Source organism: Pseudophryne corroboree (genome assembly GCF_028390025.1).
Source record: "Pseudophryne corroboree isolate aPseCor3 chromosome 3 unlocalized genomic scaffold, aPseCor3.hap2 SUPER_3_unloc_47, whole genome shotgun sequence".
NCBI lineage: Eukaryota > Metazoa > Chordata > Amphibia > Anura > Myobatrachidae > Pseudophryne > Pseudophryne corroboree.
In genome coordinates this window covers 948182-962741 of record NW_026967538.1, presented here as the reverse complement: position 1 = coordinate 962741, position 14560 = coordinate 948182, and the positions used below count along the sequence as shown (strand labels likewise).

General features: G+C 44.3%; 1 protein-coding gene across 1 annotated transcript in view; it reads left to right on the top strand.

Moving 5' to 3' along the window:
• Positions 1-11124, top strand: part of LOC134984287 (zinc finger protein 260-like) — a 32685-nt gene extending 21561 nt beyond the window's left edge. Inside the window, exon 6 of the mRNA XM_063949909.1 lies at positions 8067-11124. Coding sequence (XP_063805979.1) covers positions 8067-9034 — 968 coding nt within the window. The 3' untranslated portion in view covers positions 9035-11124. The remainder of the gene's footprint in view (positions 1-8066) is intronic.
• The last annotated feature ends 3436 nt before the right edge of the window (positions 11125-14560 follow it).

Sequence of the window (14560 nt, the reverse complement as noted above, 5' to 3'; positions counted from 1 at the left end):
TTGGCTGTGTGCTCCTGTAGTGTATGACAGGCAGCACCCGGCAGTGTTACAATGTAGCGCCTATGCGCTCCATTGTAACCAATGGTGGGAACTTTGCGGTCAGCGGTGAGGTTACTCTCGGTCAACCGCTGACCACAAAGTTCCCTTTCAGTGCGAGGTCGGGTGTTCGGTTTGTTATTTTGCCAAGTACCAGGATTACAAATGGATTAAACGAGGAGCCCTCTACACTGGATTATGTGAGTATAATTTTTTCAACAGGTACACCATGGATTCTACATGGAGAAGAGGACCGACCTGCGTGGGTACATAGGTAAGTATGTGTATATGGTGGTGTGGATGTATGTATTAAAGTTCTACTGTCAAGGTGTGTGTCTTATGTCTTTATTGGGGTATTTTTTTAGTAGTAGTACTACAGGTACCAGCGGGCCCGGTTTTCCGTCGCATGCTGGTACTTGTGGTTCTCCAAGTACCAGCTTGCGGGGAGGCTTGCTGGGCCTTGTAGTACTGCTACTAAAAACAATATTCAACACATTTAACAAAGGCTATCAGCCCCCCATCCGCAGCTCTTGGATGGGGGGGGGCAGCCTCGGGCTTCACCCCTGGCCCTTGGGTGGCTGGAGGGGGGGGGGGGGGCCCTTGATTGAAAGGGTTCCCACTCCTCCAGGGTACCCCGGCCAGGGGTGACTAGTTGGGCATTTAATTCCACAGCCGCAGGTGAAAAGGTAAAAGTGACCCCCGCTGTGGCATTATCTGTCCAGCTAGTGGACCCCTACGCTTTTTGTCCCCCGTATTTTTGGAACCAGGACCAGGCGCAGAGCCCGGTGCTGGTTGATTAAATATGGGGGAACCCCTGTCACTTTTCCCCCCATATCCTGGGAGGGTAGTGCCACCTTTTTAGACAAACGTGTGAGCGCTTTATCCACCCTAGGGGGTGTTTCCCAACGTAACCTATCCTCTGGCGGGAAAGGGAACGCCATTAGTAGCTTCTTAGGAATTACCAATTTCTCATCAGGGGAAGCCCACGCTTCTTCACACACTTCATTTAATTCATCTGACGGGGGAAAAACTACGGGTAGTTTTTTCTCCCCAAACATAATACCCTTCTTTGTGGTACTGGGATGTAAATCAGAAATATTTAACACCTCTTTCATTGCCTCAATCATGCAGTGAATGGCCTTAACGGGCATTAAATTTGACTCATCGTCGTCGACACTGGTGTCAGTATCCGTGTCGACATCTACTTGTGCCATCTGAGATAGCGGGTTTTTTATGATTCCAAATAAATTTACATAGTGAAGATTGGAGGGTAGCAAGAGTCTGGTGAGGGATCGAGATTGGAATCCATGGTGTACCTGTTGAAAACATGGGACCCCTTTCCCCGAATGCCAGGAACCCCCTCTGACTTTTGTCTAAGAAGGTTCCATCAGCCAATCAGGGAGCGCCACGTTGTGGCACCCTCCTGATTGGCTGTGTGCTCCTGTAGTGTATGACAGGCAGCACCCGGCAGTGTTACAATGTAGCGCCTATGCGCTCCATTGTAACCAATGGTGGGAACTTTGCGGTCAGCGGTGAGGTTACTCTCGGTCAACCGCTGACCACAAAGTTCCCTTTCAGTGCGAGGTCGGGTGTTCGGTTTGTTATTTTGCCAAGTACCAGGATTACAAATGGATTAAACGAGGAGCCCTCTACACTGGATTATGTGAGTATAATTTTTTCAACAGGTACACCATGGATTCTACATGGAGAAGAGGACCGACCTGCGTGGGTACATAGGTAAGTATGTGTATATGGTGGTGTGGATGTATGTATTAAAGTTCTACTGTCAAGGTGTGTGTCTTATGTCTTTATTGGGGTATTTTTTTAGTAGTAGTACTACAGGTACCAGCGGGCCCGGTTTTCCGTCGCATGCTGGTACTTGTGGTTCTCCAAGTACCAGCTTGCGGGGAGGCTTGCTGGGCCTTGTAGTACTGCTACTAAAAACAATATTCAACACATTTAACAAAGGCTATCAGCCCCCCATCCGCAGCTCTTGGATGGGGGGGGGCAGCCTCGGGCTTCACCCCTGGCCCTTGGGTGGCTGGAGGGGGGGGGGGGGGCCCTTGATTGAAAGGGTTCCCACTCCTCCAGGGTACCCCGGCCAGGGGTGACTAGTTGGGCATTTAATTCCACAGCCGCAGGTGAAAAGGTAAAAGTGACCCCCGCTGTGGCATTATCTGTCCAGCTAGTGGACCCCTACGCTTTTTGTCCCCCGTATTTTTGGAACCAGGACCAGGCGCAGAGCCCGGTGCTGGTTGATTAAATATGGGGGAACCCCTGTCACTTTTCCCCCCATATTTTTTCAACCAGGACCGGCTCAAAGAGCCCGAGGCTGGTTTGGCTTAGGAGGGGGGACCCCACGCATTTTTTTCCCAGAAAATTAACACTTTCCCACCCCTTCCCACTGATAAACATGCACGGATCTCATGGATCCGTGCATGCCTATCCAATCACGGTAAAAAAAAGCAGGTCTGTTTTATTTTAGCACTTTATTGCGATTTGTATTTTTTCACGGCAGTGTTTGGTTATTTTGTGATTTGCACTTTTTAGTAAATTACAGAGTTCTACCAATTTGCAGGTGTATTTGACCAATGGTGTATTCATTCATATTTTTAAAATTGGACTTCCAAAAAAATACGAATGCCCTCATCACTGCCGAGATTTTTGCTTAGTAAATTCCCGAGATGACACTTTGAAGAAAAAACGGCATCTCGGTCAAAATCGGGACCTTAGTAAATATACCCCCATGTCTTCCTGAAGGGTGTCATGTGCTGAAATCAGATCTTTGTGAGATGCAACAATTTCTTTCATCTTAGTCTGTACGAGTGCCAATCTCATGGATACTGGACCTCAAAGCTTGAATATTAGAGTTAAATTCTGAGATTATTTCAGTCCTTTAATGTAGATAACATAGAATGTATAGAGCATAGAGTAAGATGACCATCTAGAGTGTCTTAAGATGTCTTCAGCCATTACAGCTGGGCTGTGCATCTGACAAGAAGAAGCAGATATTATTGTAGCGGTCTCATAAGGACCACCTGAATTCATGGTACCAAAGAGATGGACAGGTGGGGCCTATTTGGTACCTTTTAACCTTTTTTGGAGGCATGATAAGCAGTCTACAAAGAGACTGACCTCTCTGAGATAGGAAAATACAAACTATAAATAAAAGGAGCAGTAGTACGCTGTCAGGAGATTACATCACGATGACTCCGTTCAAAATTACATTCTTAGTCGGGGTGACGGGAGTATCCGAGCCAAAATTTCAAGTAAACCTGATGTAATGCAACTCAAATAACACAGTAATGACCGAGATATTCCACTAGAAGTCAGCGTGACCACAGACGTGAAGTACTCAGCACAGAGAGACACAAATGGCAAAATATATTCAGTGGCTAAATCCACAAAATAATATACTGTGAGGTTGTAATCAGAGTGTAATGAGCTGTACTCAGACGATACTTGTTACTGGGCTCTGCATGTAGACTGAGAGGAAGTAGATTATAGTGGTACCATATAAATAGAAGGTAGTTTCACCTCCAAGCAAATGCTTCAATTTAGTGTAGTGACCCCGGCCCAGCCGTCAGGACACTTATTTATATTAAACCTTATTGAAGGCAGAAGACAAAGCATGCAATGGCCGGGCACCAGGATCCAAAATGGCAGCCATCTCACTTCCCAATATCAGCGCTGGGCTCTGGTGACTGTGGGCATCCTGTTGTGTCCCCAACAGTAGCGGGAGCTGCGCACCAGTGTTATCTGGAGAGCAAGTACTCCCGCCTGAGCCAAAAGCGCCTCCAAGTCAGGTGTCTGGAGCGTGCAGGAAAGACTGGGCGCACATAGCCCCAGAATACAGCCCGTGGCTTCATAGGCGTCACTAGGCTGCGGCAGTGAACTGTGCTCGGAGCGAGCGGCTGTAGGGCAGTAGGAGTGGGGGACTTAATAAATTGGGTCTTGGTCCCAGCAGCAGCTGAGAGCTATCAGGTAGGGTAGATAAGAAGCCACTTAGTGAGGAGAGCTCCAGAAAGCACGTCTGGATGGACCACGCTCCTCTTATTTATTATTTATATACTAACAGGGGTGACAGGTGTGGTACATCCCTGCAAAGGCAGATCCAATCTCTATCTCAGTGGTGGGGAACCTTTTTTCTACCCAGGGCCATTTGGATATTTATAAAATCCTTCAGGGGCCATACAAAAATTATCAACTTAAAAATGAGCCTGCCCCCAGTAGATATGCCCCCAGTCAGTAGTTTTGCCCCCAGTCAGTAGTTATGCCCCCAGTAGATATACCCCCAGTCGTTATGCCCCAGTAGATATGCCCCCAGTAAGTATTCCCCATCACTTGTTATGTCCCATTAGATATGCCACCAGTCAGTAGTTATGCCCCATTAGATATGCCACCAGTCAGTAGTTATGCCCCATTAGATATGCCACCAGTCAGTTTTTATGCCCCATTAGATATGCCCCCTAGTAGCGACGCTTACGCACACACATTAAAAGAAAAAACCCAATACTCACCAGCCCCGCTCCTGCTTCGGGACCGTTGCCATCCACCTGGCCACTTGCTCCTCAGAACTATGGGAGAGAAGTCATGACATCTCTTCCATAACACCACACAGCAGCACACGCACACTGCCAGAGCCGGAAGCCGGAGCTCAGGAGTGAGTTCCTACCTCCGGCTGCTACTGAGGGTAAGAAGCCAGGCACCCACTAGTAACAAAATCTCAGCGGGCGCCCGGCTAGGTGAGCCTGGCCTGGCCGGATCAAGTGGCTCTGTGGGCCTTATACGTCCCTCGGGCCTGAGGTTCCCCACCCCTGCTCTATCTCATCAAACTCTGCTGTCTTCCCTGCACTTTCACTCAGATGTTCACTGCTGCCAGTAGCACACGTATGAGAAGCAGAAGTATGGCGGCAGCTGTATAGATTCTGATATGTACTTCTCTATATCATACTTACCGTACACACATCATCCTTATTACTATTGAGAATATAGAGGTAAGACACTGATGATGGGGTTGTAAAAATAGGATTTTAATTACCTACCGAAAATCCTTTTCTCGTAGTCTGTAGAGGATGCTGGGGTCCATTTAGTACCATGGGGTATAGATGGGTCCTTTGGGAGCCACTGGCACTTTAAGAGTTTAATAGTGTGGACTGGTTTCCCTCTATGCCTCTCCTTCCAGACTCATTCTAGAAACTTTGCCCGAGGAGACGGACATACTTTGAGAGAAGAAAATACACAGATAGTGGTGAGATTCACACCAGCTCACACATAACAAAAAGGAAAGCCAAACTAACCAACTTGGAACAATTCAGCAACGGCTAAACCAACAATACTGAACCAAGTAACAATGCAGTAATACGAAGCACAGGGTGGGCACCCAGCATCCTCTACGGACTACGAGAAAAGGATTTACCGGTAGGTAATTAAAATCCTGTTTTCTCTTGCGTCCTATAGGATGCTGGTGTCCATTTAGTACCATGGGGATGTACCAAAGCTCCCAGTACAGGAGGGAGAGTGCTGAGGTTCCTGCCGAACCGATTGACCAAACTTGAGGTGCTCATAGGCCAAAGTATAGAACTTGTAAAACTTAGCAAACATGTTCGACCCTGACCAAGTAGCTGCTCGGCAAAGCTGAATAGCCGAGTCACCCTGGGCAGCTGCCCAGGAAGAACCCACTTTACGGGTAGAGTGGGCCTTTAACAGATTTTGGAACTGGCAATCCTGCCGTGGAATAAGCATGCTGGATAGTAAGCCTGATCCAGCGTGAAATTGTCTGCTTAGAAGCAGGACACCCAATCTTGTTGGGATCATAAAGTACAAATAGTGCGTCCGACTTCCTGTGACGAGTAGTTCTCTTCACATAGATTTTCAAAACCTGCACGACATCCAAGGACTTTGAGGTAATTGAGGTGTCAGTAGCCACTGGCACCACAATAGGTTGCTTGATATGAAAAGCCGACACAACCTTAGGGAGAAATTGCTGACACGTTCTGAGCTCAGCTCTATCCTCGTGGAAAATAAAGTAGCGGCTCTTGTGCGACAATGCCCCCAAATTCTGACAAACGTCTGGCAGCAAAACCAAGGCCAACAACGTGACCGCCTTCCAAGTAAGAAACTTTACGTCCACCTCCTGTAAATGTTCGAACCAATCCGATTGCAGGAACTGCATCACCACATTAAGATCCCAAGGTGCCATAGGAGGCACAAAGGGTGTTTGGATGTGCAGAACTCCTTTCAAGAAAGTCTGAACCCCAGGGATAGCAGCCAATTGTTTCTGGAAGGAAATAGACAATGCCGAAATCTGGATCTTGATGGAGCCCAAGCGTAGGCCAACATCCACACCTGCTTGCAGAAAAAGGAGAAAATATGCCAGTTGAAACTCCACTGTAGGAAACTTCTTGGATTCACACCAAGACACATACTTTTTCCAAATCCGATGGTAATGCTTAGACGTTACTCCCCAACCTCTGAGGCTTGCATCCATGGTTAGAAGAATTCAACTCTGAATCCCGAACCTGCGGCCCTTGAGCAGGTGAGAAGTTTGCAGCCACCAGAGGAGTGAAATTCTTGCTTTCGGCGACAGGCATATCCGTTGGTGCATGTGAAGATGCAATCCCGACCACTTGTCCAGGAGATCCAGCTGGAAGAACCGTGCATTGAATCTTCCATATTGTAGGAGGCTACCATCTTCCACAGAAGGCGAATGCACTGATGAACCAATACCCGGGGAGGTTTCAAGACATCCTGGACCATTGATTTGATCTCCAACGCTTTCTCCACCGGTAGAAACACCCTCTGCACTTCCGTGTCGAGTATCATCCCCAGGAAGGGCAGTCTCCTTGTCTGTTCCAAATGTGACTTTGGAAGGTTCAGGATCCACCCATGATCCCAGAGAAGTTGAGTTGAGAGCGCAGTACTCTGCACCAGCTTCTCCTTGGAAGATCAGCAGATCATCCAGATACGGAATTATGTTCACTCCCTCTTTGCGAAGGATGAGCATCATCTCCGCAAGTCCCACAAAGCAGGGAGTCTGTTGCCAGCAGCCTTCCTATAACCTAACTAACTCTAGAAAATAATAATCAGGAGCTCAGTGTCCTGTCAGTGGAGTAAAGAACCATTAACTCTTCAGGAAGTTGGTCCCTCCTCCCCCCCCTAAGTCCCACGAAGCAGGGAGGCTGTTGCCAGCAGCCTTCCTGTAACCTAATTAACTCTAGAAATAAAAAAATAAGAAAACTCCTAGAAGCTCCCCTAGCAGTGACCGGCTCCTCTGGGCACATTTTCTAAACTGAGTCTGGTAGGAGGGGCATGGAGCCAGCCGACACTATTAAACTCTTAAAGTGCCAGTTGCTCCCAAAGGACCCGTCTATACCCCATGGTACTAAATTTATCCCCAGCATCCCCTAGGACGTAAAATAATAAAGTAGATTATAACCTAGCAGATGATGATGATGATTACAGTGTATCATATGATGTATGGCATGTAAAGTACCTTGTTCCACACCTACTCTGCTGTAGCAATATACGTTATATAAGGGTGGATAACACTTGTACAGACTTACCAGCGTATGAGCCCACACATAAAGGAATGCTACCTTACCAATGCTTCCAGGAGTAACGTTAGGAGACATTTCTCTGATCCATCAGCTCATATGACTGATGTTATTGTTCATCTAGAATCTCCAATTCATACAATATGTTCCCCATCCATTGTTTTACATTGGTGGTGACATAGGACTTGGCGAGTGACTACATCTCCATTTATACTTCATGGTTAGTTACCAGTACAAGAGAGAGATATATCTAAGTCTTATTATAATATTACATTTGTTATTGAGAGTGTTCTCCGGAGGGTGGACACAATGATAGTCTGAGACACAATATTATAAAGCCTTCATTAAAAGTTATGTTTTATTATACACACACGTTTACAATTAAGTGTCCCAGAGAGTCGTCTTCTCCTATTGTTTACAAGATTAATATTGTTACAGAAAATGTCACATTTCCATAATGTGTTTTATTTCCAGCAGATGGACACACAAGCAGGAATATCTCAGAAGGACATCTAATGTTATCCCCGGATTGTGACATAAAAGAAAATGACAGTAGACAAGAATCTCCAGGAGATAACCCCATTACCCCAATTATACATCCAGGTCTATCAGCTGATCCCTCTGATCCTGGGAAATGTTCTTCTGATCACTCTGATATTGGTGTATCTGGTACAGTTCTGACAGTAGATATAGAGTTTCCCTGTTCTATAGGTGCCAGATGTTTTACACAGAACACAAAGCATATTTACCCACAGACAGGTAAGGCAAGTGAGAGGCCATTTCTATGTTCTGAGTGTGGGAAATGTTTTGTATACAAATCAGATATTGTTGCACATCAGAGAAGTCACACAGGTGAGAAGCCATTTCCATGTTCTGAGTGTGGGAAGTGTTTTGCACACAAATCAGATCTTATTAAACATCAGAGATATCACACAGGTGAAAAGCCATTTCCATGTTCTGAGTGTGGGAAATGTTTTGCACACAAATCAGATCTTGTTATACATCAGCGAAGTCACACAGGTGAGGAGCCATTTCCATGTTCTGAGTGTGGGAAATGTTTTGCACGCAAATCAGATCTTGTTATACATCAGCGAAGTCACACAGGTGAGAAGCCATTTTCATGTTCTGAGTGTGGGAAATGTTTTGCACACAAATCACATCTTGTTAGACATAACAGAAGTCACACAGGTGAGAAGCCATTTTCTTGCTCTGAGTGTGGGAAATGTTTTATCCAGAAATCACATCTTGTTATACATCAAAGAAGTCACACAGGTGAGAATCCATTTCCATGTTCTGAGTGTGGGAAATGTTTTGCACAGAAATCAGATCTTATTAAACATAAGAGACGTCACACAGGTGAGAAGCCATTTTCTTGCTATGAGTGTGGGAAATGTTTTACCTGGAAATCACAACTTGTTACACATCAGCAAAGTCACAGGTGAGAAACCATTTCCATGTTCTGATTGTGGGAAATGTTTTGCACACAAATCAGATCTTATTAAGCATGAGAGAAGTCACACAGGTGAGAGGCCATTTTCTTGCTCAGAGTGTGGGAAATGTTTTACATGGAAATTAGATCTTGTTATACAGTTGTGCTCATAAGTTTACATACCCTAGCAGAATTTGTGATTTTCTGGCCATTTGTCAGCGAATATGAATAGCTCACAAACTTTTCTTTCACTCATGTGGTTGGGTAAAGCCATTTATTGTCAAACAACTGTGTTTACGCTTTTTAAATCATAATGACAACAGAAACTACCCAAATGACCCCGATCAAAAGTTTATCTACATCTCTGACTTTATCTCCCTTTACACTTCCACCCGTCCTCTTCGCTCTTCTAATGCACGCCAACTCTCCTGCCTACTGATTACTTCCTCCCACTCCTACCTCCAAGATTTTTCACGTGCTGCACCACTTCTCTGGGATTCCCTACCTCTCCCCCTCACACTCTCCACCTCTCTACAAAACTTTAAACAGGCTCTCAAGATCCACTTCACCAAACCCAGCCAAATCTCATCCTCACCCTATGTTTCACGCTCTCTATGTACCCCATCTGTGTCACCCCTGTCTGTCTACCCCTCCCCTTTAGAATGTAAGCTCAAATGTAAGCTCTCACGAGCAGGGCCCTCTTCCCTCATGTGCTTATTCTTTCTTTAAGAATCTTCAACTGCATCAAATCCAGTAGTCTGCTGATGTAACTATGTTTATTTACCCTGTATTTGTCCTATACTGTCATCAACTGTAAGTTGCTGTTTTCCTGTTTGATTATTTGTTTATGTACTCTGTAATTAGGTGCTGTGGAACCCTTGTGGCGCCATATAAATAAAGGATAATAATAATAATAATAATGTCACACAGGTGAGAAACCATTTCCATGTTCTGAGTTTGGGAAATGTTTTGCACACAAATCAGATCTTATTAAACATGAGAGGTCACACAGGTGAGAGGCCATTTTCTTGTTCTGAGTGTGTAAAATGTTTTACACAGAAATCACAACTTATTATATATCAGCAAAGTCATTTCCATACTCTGAGAAATAAATCAGCACACTAGACATCACTCAGGTGGGAAACCATTTTAATCTTCTGGAGTATCCTTATTGCCATGCATTGTTCTTCAACGTTCTTCTATCTCCTATGCTTTTTGCAATATACATGTTACTGCAGGGTGAAATAATCAGATGTCATGCCCTCATCTACCACTGCTATGCAGATGACCTGTCTTTTGTTTCGGGTACTGAGAACCCAGTACCAATCCTACATGGTTGTCTAGCTGAGCTCCAGGTGTGGGTGATGCCATTTAGCTGTGACTCAGTCCTGGTGAAACAGGTCTATATGGTAGAAGCTCACCAACAAAGGGCAGGGCTACAGCTCAGCTTTGCAAACCAACCAGACTTGCGCTTGGTGGTTCAGAGATACAGAATGCAGATCCTGTGCGGAATATTGGTGTCCTGGATGGTAGAGTGACACTTAGACTCAGGTATCAGCCACAATCAGACCCTCATCTGAGGAACATAGCCAGACTCCAGTACTTATTTCCCTCAGAAGATCTACCTACAGTCATACATGCACTTGTATCATCACACATAGACTACTGCAATGTCCTCTACCTGGGTCTCCCACCAAAAGAATTGCACCGGTTGTAGCTTGTACAGAATGCAGCAGTCAGTCTGTTACCTAACCAGCCCGTTCCTGCCATATAACACCCATTCTCTGCTCCCTTCACCGGCTGCCTGTAAGATGGTGACTCTATTACATAATCTTACTGACTCTCCCAGCCTTACATGACCAGGGTCACAGGTACCAGAAGCAGCTTCTGCCTCCTTACTGCCCAGCTTGCTTACTTCTACCTGCAGATGAAGGACTGTTACCCGCAGTACCAAGAATCCCCAAGCAGTTCTGAGGTGTCAGGGGAGGATACAGGGTGGGTGGCAGTAGTGCTGTAGCGGGGGCTGCGGGAGTTACTGTCTGTGGGTAATATTGTCCCCAAGCAGTGCTGAGGTAAAAGAGGGGGGACACATGGTGGCGAGCAAGAGGGGAGACAGGGTGGTGGTAGTAGTGGGGGGAGACAGGGCAGTGGCAGTAGTGGGGGAGACAGGGCGGATGGTCACAGTGCAGTACCGGGGGCTGCTGGAGGCAGTAAAGAGGTGTATGGGTCCCGCACAGAACCAGTTGATAATTAGACTTAATGATGATTATGCTTCCTTATTTCTAATGAATCCCTTGTATGTGTTACTGTTATTTGCTCTGTCAGCCTTTATGTGTGTTCTGTGTAATAATCCTGAAAGTAGTGCTGCTACCGATCTCATATCATTTGTAGTAACATGGAAAAGATGAAATATGAGGTGCACTCTGGAAGCTTATAGGGGATTATTCAGAGATGAACGCAGATGTGACATCAAGCAGCCCTCCGGAAAATGGTCCTGGCCCGCCGGCATTCGACCCTCAGGTATGCAGCCGCAATGTGCGTGTCCGCACGGCCGCTGCACATGTGCATTTTGCCAACACCAGCAAACGGCTGTAGGCCGCTAATGCGGCTGGGTCTGAATGACCCCCATAGGGTTTTGGCTCTCCTGATATGTATCTGTTTTACTTACCTGCAATACTATAATGTAACTGGAATTGTTTCTGTGCTTTAAAGGATATTTTGTCCATGTTGTGCAGAGTAAAGTATTTTTTAAGTTTAAAATATAGAGAAAAATCTGTGTATTAAAGATATGAAATAAAGTTTAAAAACAAAAGATTTCCGTTGAGTCTTTTTATGTGTCTGTGTATCATCTTATTATCAGATAATTGTCGCTATGGTGACAGAAACAATTTCCTGTTAATGTGTCACTTGTAGAGTTACTTTTGTGTCCACATAATATCAGTGTTGCTGTGTATATATATCCCGTCTGCTGTATAAAGGTGGGTACACACACTGCCATTGTGACTGTGCGATTTCCCTTGAACTGTCCGGAGCCCAGAACCACCAATAGTGACTGTATGTACTTGTGATTTTGGCTATGTCCAATTTTGACAGCTCATGTGAATAGTGGATGACATTATGGGAGTGGGGACTCTTTCTGTATGCGTTTCGAGTCTGAGGTGACTCTTTCAAGGCATGCCTTGAAAAGGCACAAAAGACTCGAAACGCGTTGCCCAAAGAAGGTCTTTACACAGGTGAGGTGGATTTGTGTCTCCCATGTAAGGTAAGACCTATTTTATTTCTATATATTTGGGATTTGGAGCTTCGTTACCGGACCTCAGCTCAACAAAATCATATATTCTTCCTTGCTGGGATCTCGCACAGCCCCCATCCCCACTAAGGCTTGTATGTTTATTTTTTCAACCATTTTAAACCATTTGTGAAATAAATTGTACCTTTATTGCATCACCGTACAAGTCTATTTGACGCAGAGACCTTTATATGTGGAGTTATGCTGTATTCATTGTGAGTAATGGTACGCTTGAGACGTATCTTATGAAAACGATACCTTGATGTGTTATACTGTTCCTCACTATGTAAGTGAGGTATGCTGTTCCTAAGATCACCTGCATATCTTATTGTGGGGTTAAAATATAAAGAAACCATTATAAGGGTTATAGCACATTACATTGTGTAAGTGAGTTACGCCACCTCTAATCTACTAAAAAAAGATCATTCACTTTCATAAGGAGTACCGCATTATAATCTCATGTATGGAATAATCTTGAACATACAGTGGGGCAAAAAAGTATTTGGACAGCCACCGATTGTGCAAGTTGACCCACTTAAAAAGATGAGAGGTCTGTAATTTCCATCATAGACTTCACCTGTGAGAGACAGAATCGGAAAAACACATTGTATGATTGTTACACTATTTATTTGTTTATTCTTGTGGAAAATAAATATTTGGACAATCAAAACGTTTAACTCGACACTTTGTAATATAACATCGGTTGGCAATTACAGAGGTCAAACGTTTCCTGTAGTTCTTGACCAGGTTTGCACACACTGTAGCAGGTATTTTGGCTAATACTATTCGAGCAATACCCAAAGGAGAGCTATTAAGAATCAAAAGAAACTGTTCTGATGAAGAGATTTTTCACGTCAGGCAGAATGAACTTAATGAACGTCTCCAAGTAAGGGGGTATAGTAAGAGACTCCTGAATCGAACAATGAGGGAAGTGAGCTCTTATGAACGAGACACCCTGCTAAAACCTAAGCCCAAATCTACTCGAGAAGAACCGATAAGATTTGTGGGCACTTTTAATGCCCAGTGGAAGGGGATTTTAAACAGCCTACAGAAACATTGGTCCATACTTCAAACTGACTCGGACCTGTCAAGAATACTACCATCGAGACCACAAGCAAGTTGGAGGAGATCTAAAAGTATAAAAGATCGACTGGTACACAGTCATCTGACTAAACTCCCAGATAACAGAACGAAATCAACAGGGTCAATGCCCTGTGGTAATTGCAAAGCCTGTGCTCGCATGGTCGTCTCCACTGACCACTTCTATGATAAGTTTGGTAAAAAGTGGTAAATTTCTCCCAAAATTACTTGTACTACCGTAGGAACCGTTTACCATCTTGAATGCCCATGTCATAGGAAATATGTAGGGAAAACCATCAGGCCTTTGAAAGTCAGGATCTTGGAACACATTGGAAGTATACGTAATGCCAGAAAAGATGCTTCCAATTTCAAAACCCTTCAACCTGTCGCGAGACACTTTCTGAATCATCATAATAGTGACCCAATGGGCCTAAGAGCTTTCGGCCTTAGACATATACAATTGGGGATACGTGGCGGAGATTTAGATCAACAACTACTTCAATTTGCAACCAAAATGATCTTTCTCCTTGACACTCTATATCCCAATGGGATGAATGAATCTAACAGTTATACATCTTATCTAGTCTAAGTACAATTGAAATTAAAGATGATATCTACCATTTAACTACCTCTATTTGATAATTGATTTACCTGTTGGATCACCAATCTGGCGTCCATAAATTATGAAATTTATATTAACGCATTATTCAGAACAACGAATCCATCGGAGTATAAAAACATCTGAATCCTTATTACTACATGATATGACAGATATCAATCAACATTTAACCTTTTTTTCTTCCTCCCCTTTTAAATTCTCTGGTTTTTCATTCTCCCCCCCCACCCCCCTTTCCTTTCTCTCTCCCTTTTCTCATATTAGTAGGTCATTCACGTTTTTATGACACCTAACTCTGCACATTGGGGGTCTTACAGCATGTTTAGTAAATTTTTATTTTTCCTCCTCATATATATATTAAATTCTGTTCACACTCACTCACTTAACAGTCGTAGGCACTTAATTATTCAACAGATCAATAATTTATGATCTGAGTATTATACCATTCCAGCACCAATCACCAAATATCCACAGTCACTCAGCTCACTTCATATTACCTTCATGCCATCACAAGATCAATAATATATGTGTGCATCATATCCATTTTTAAATAC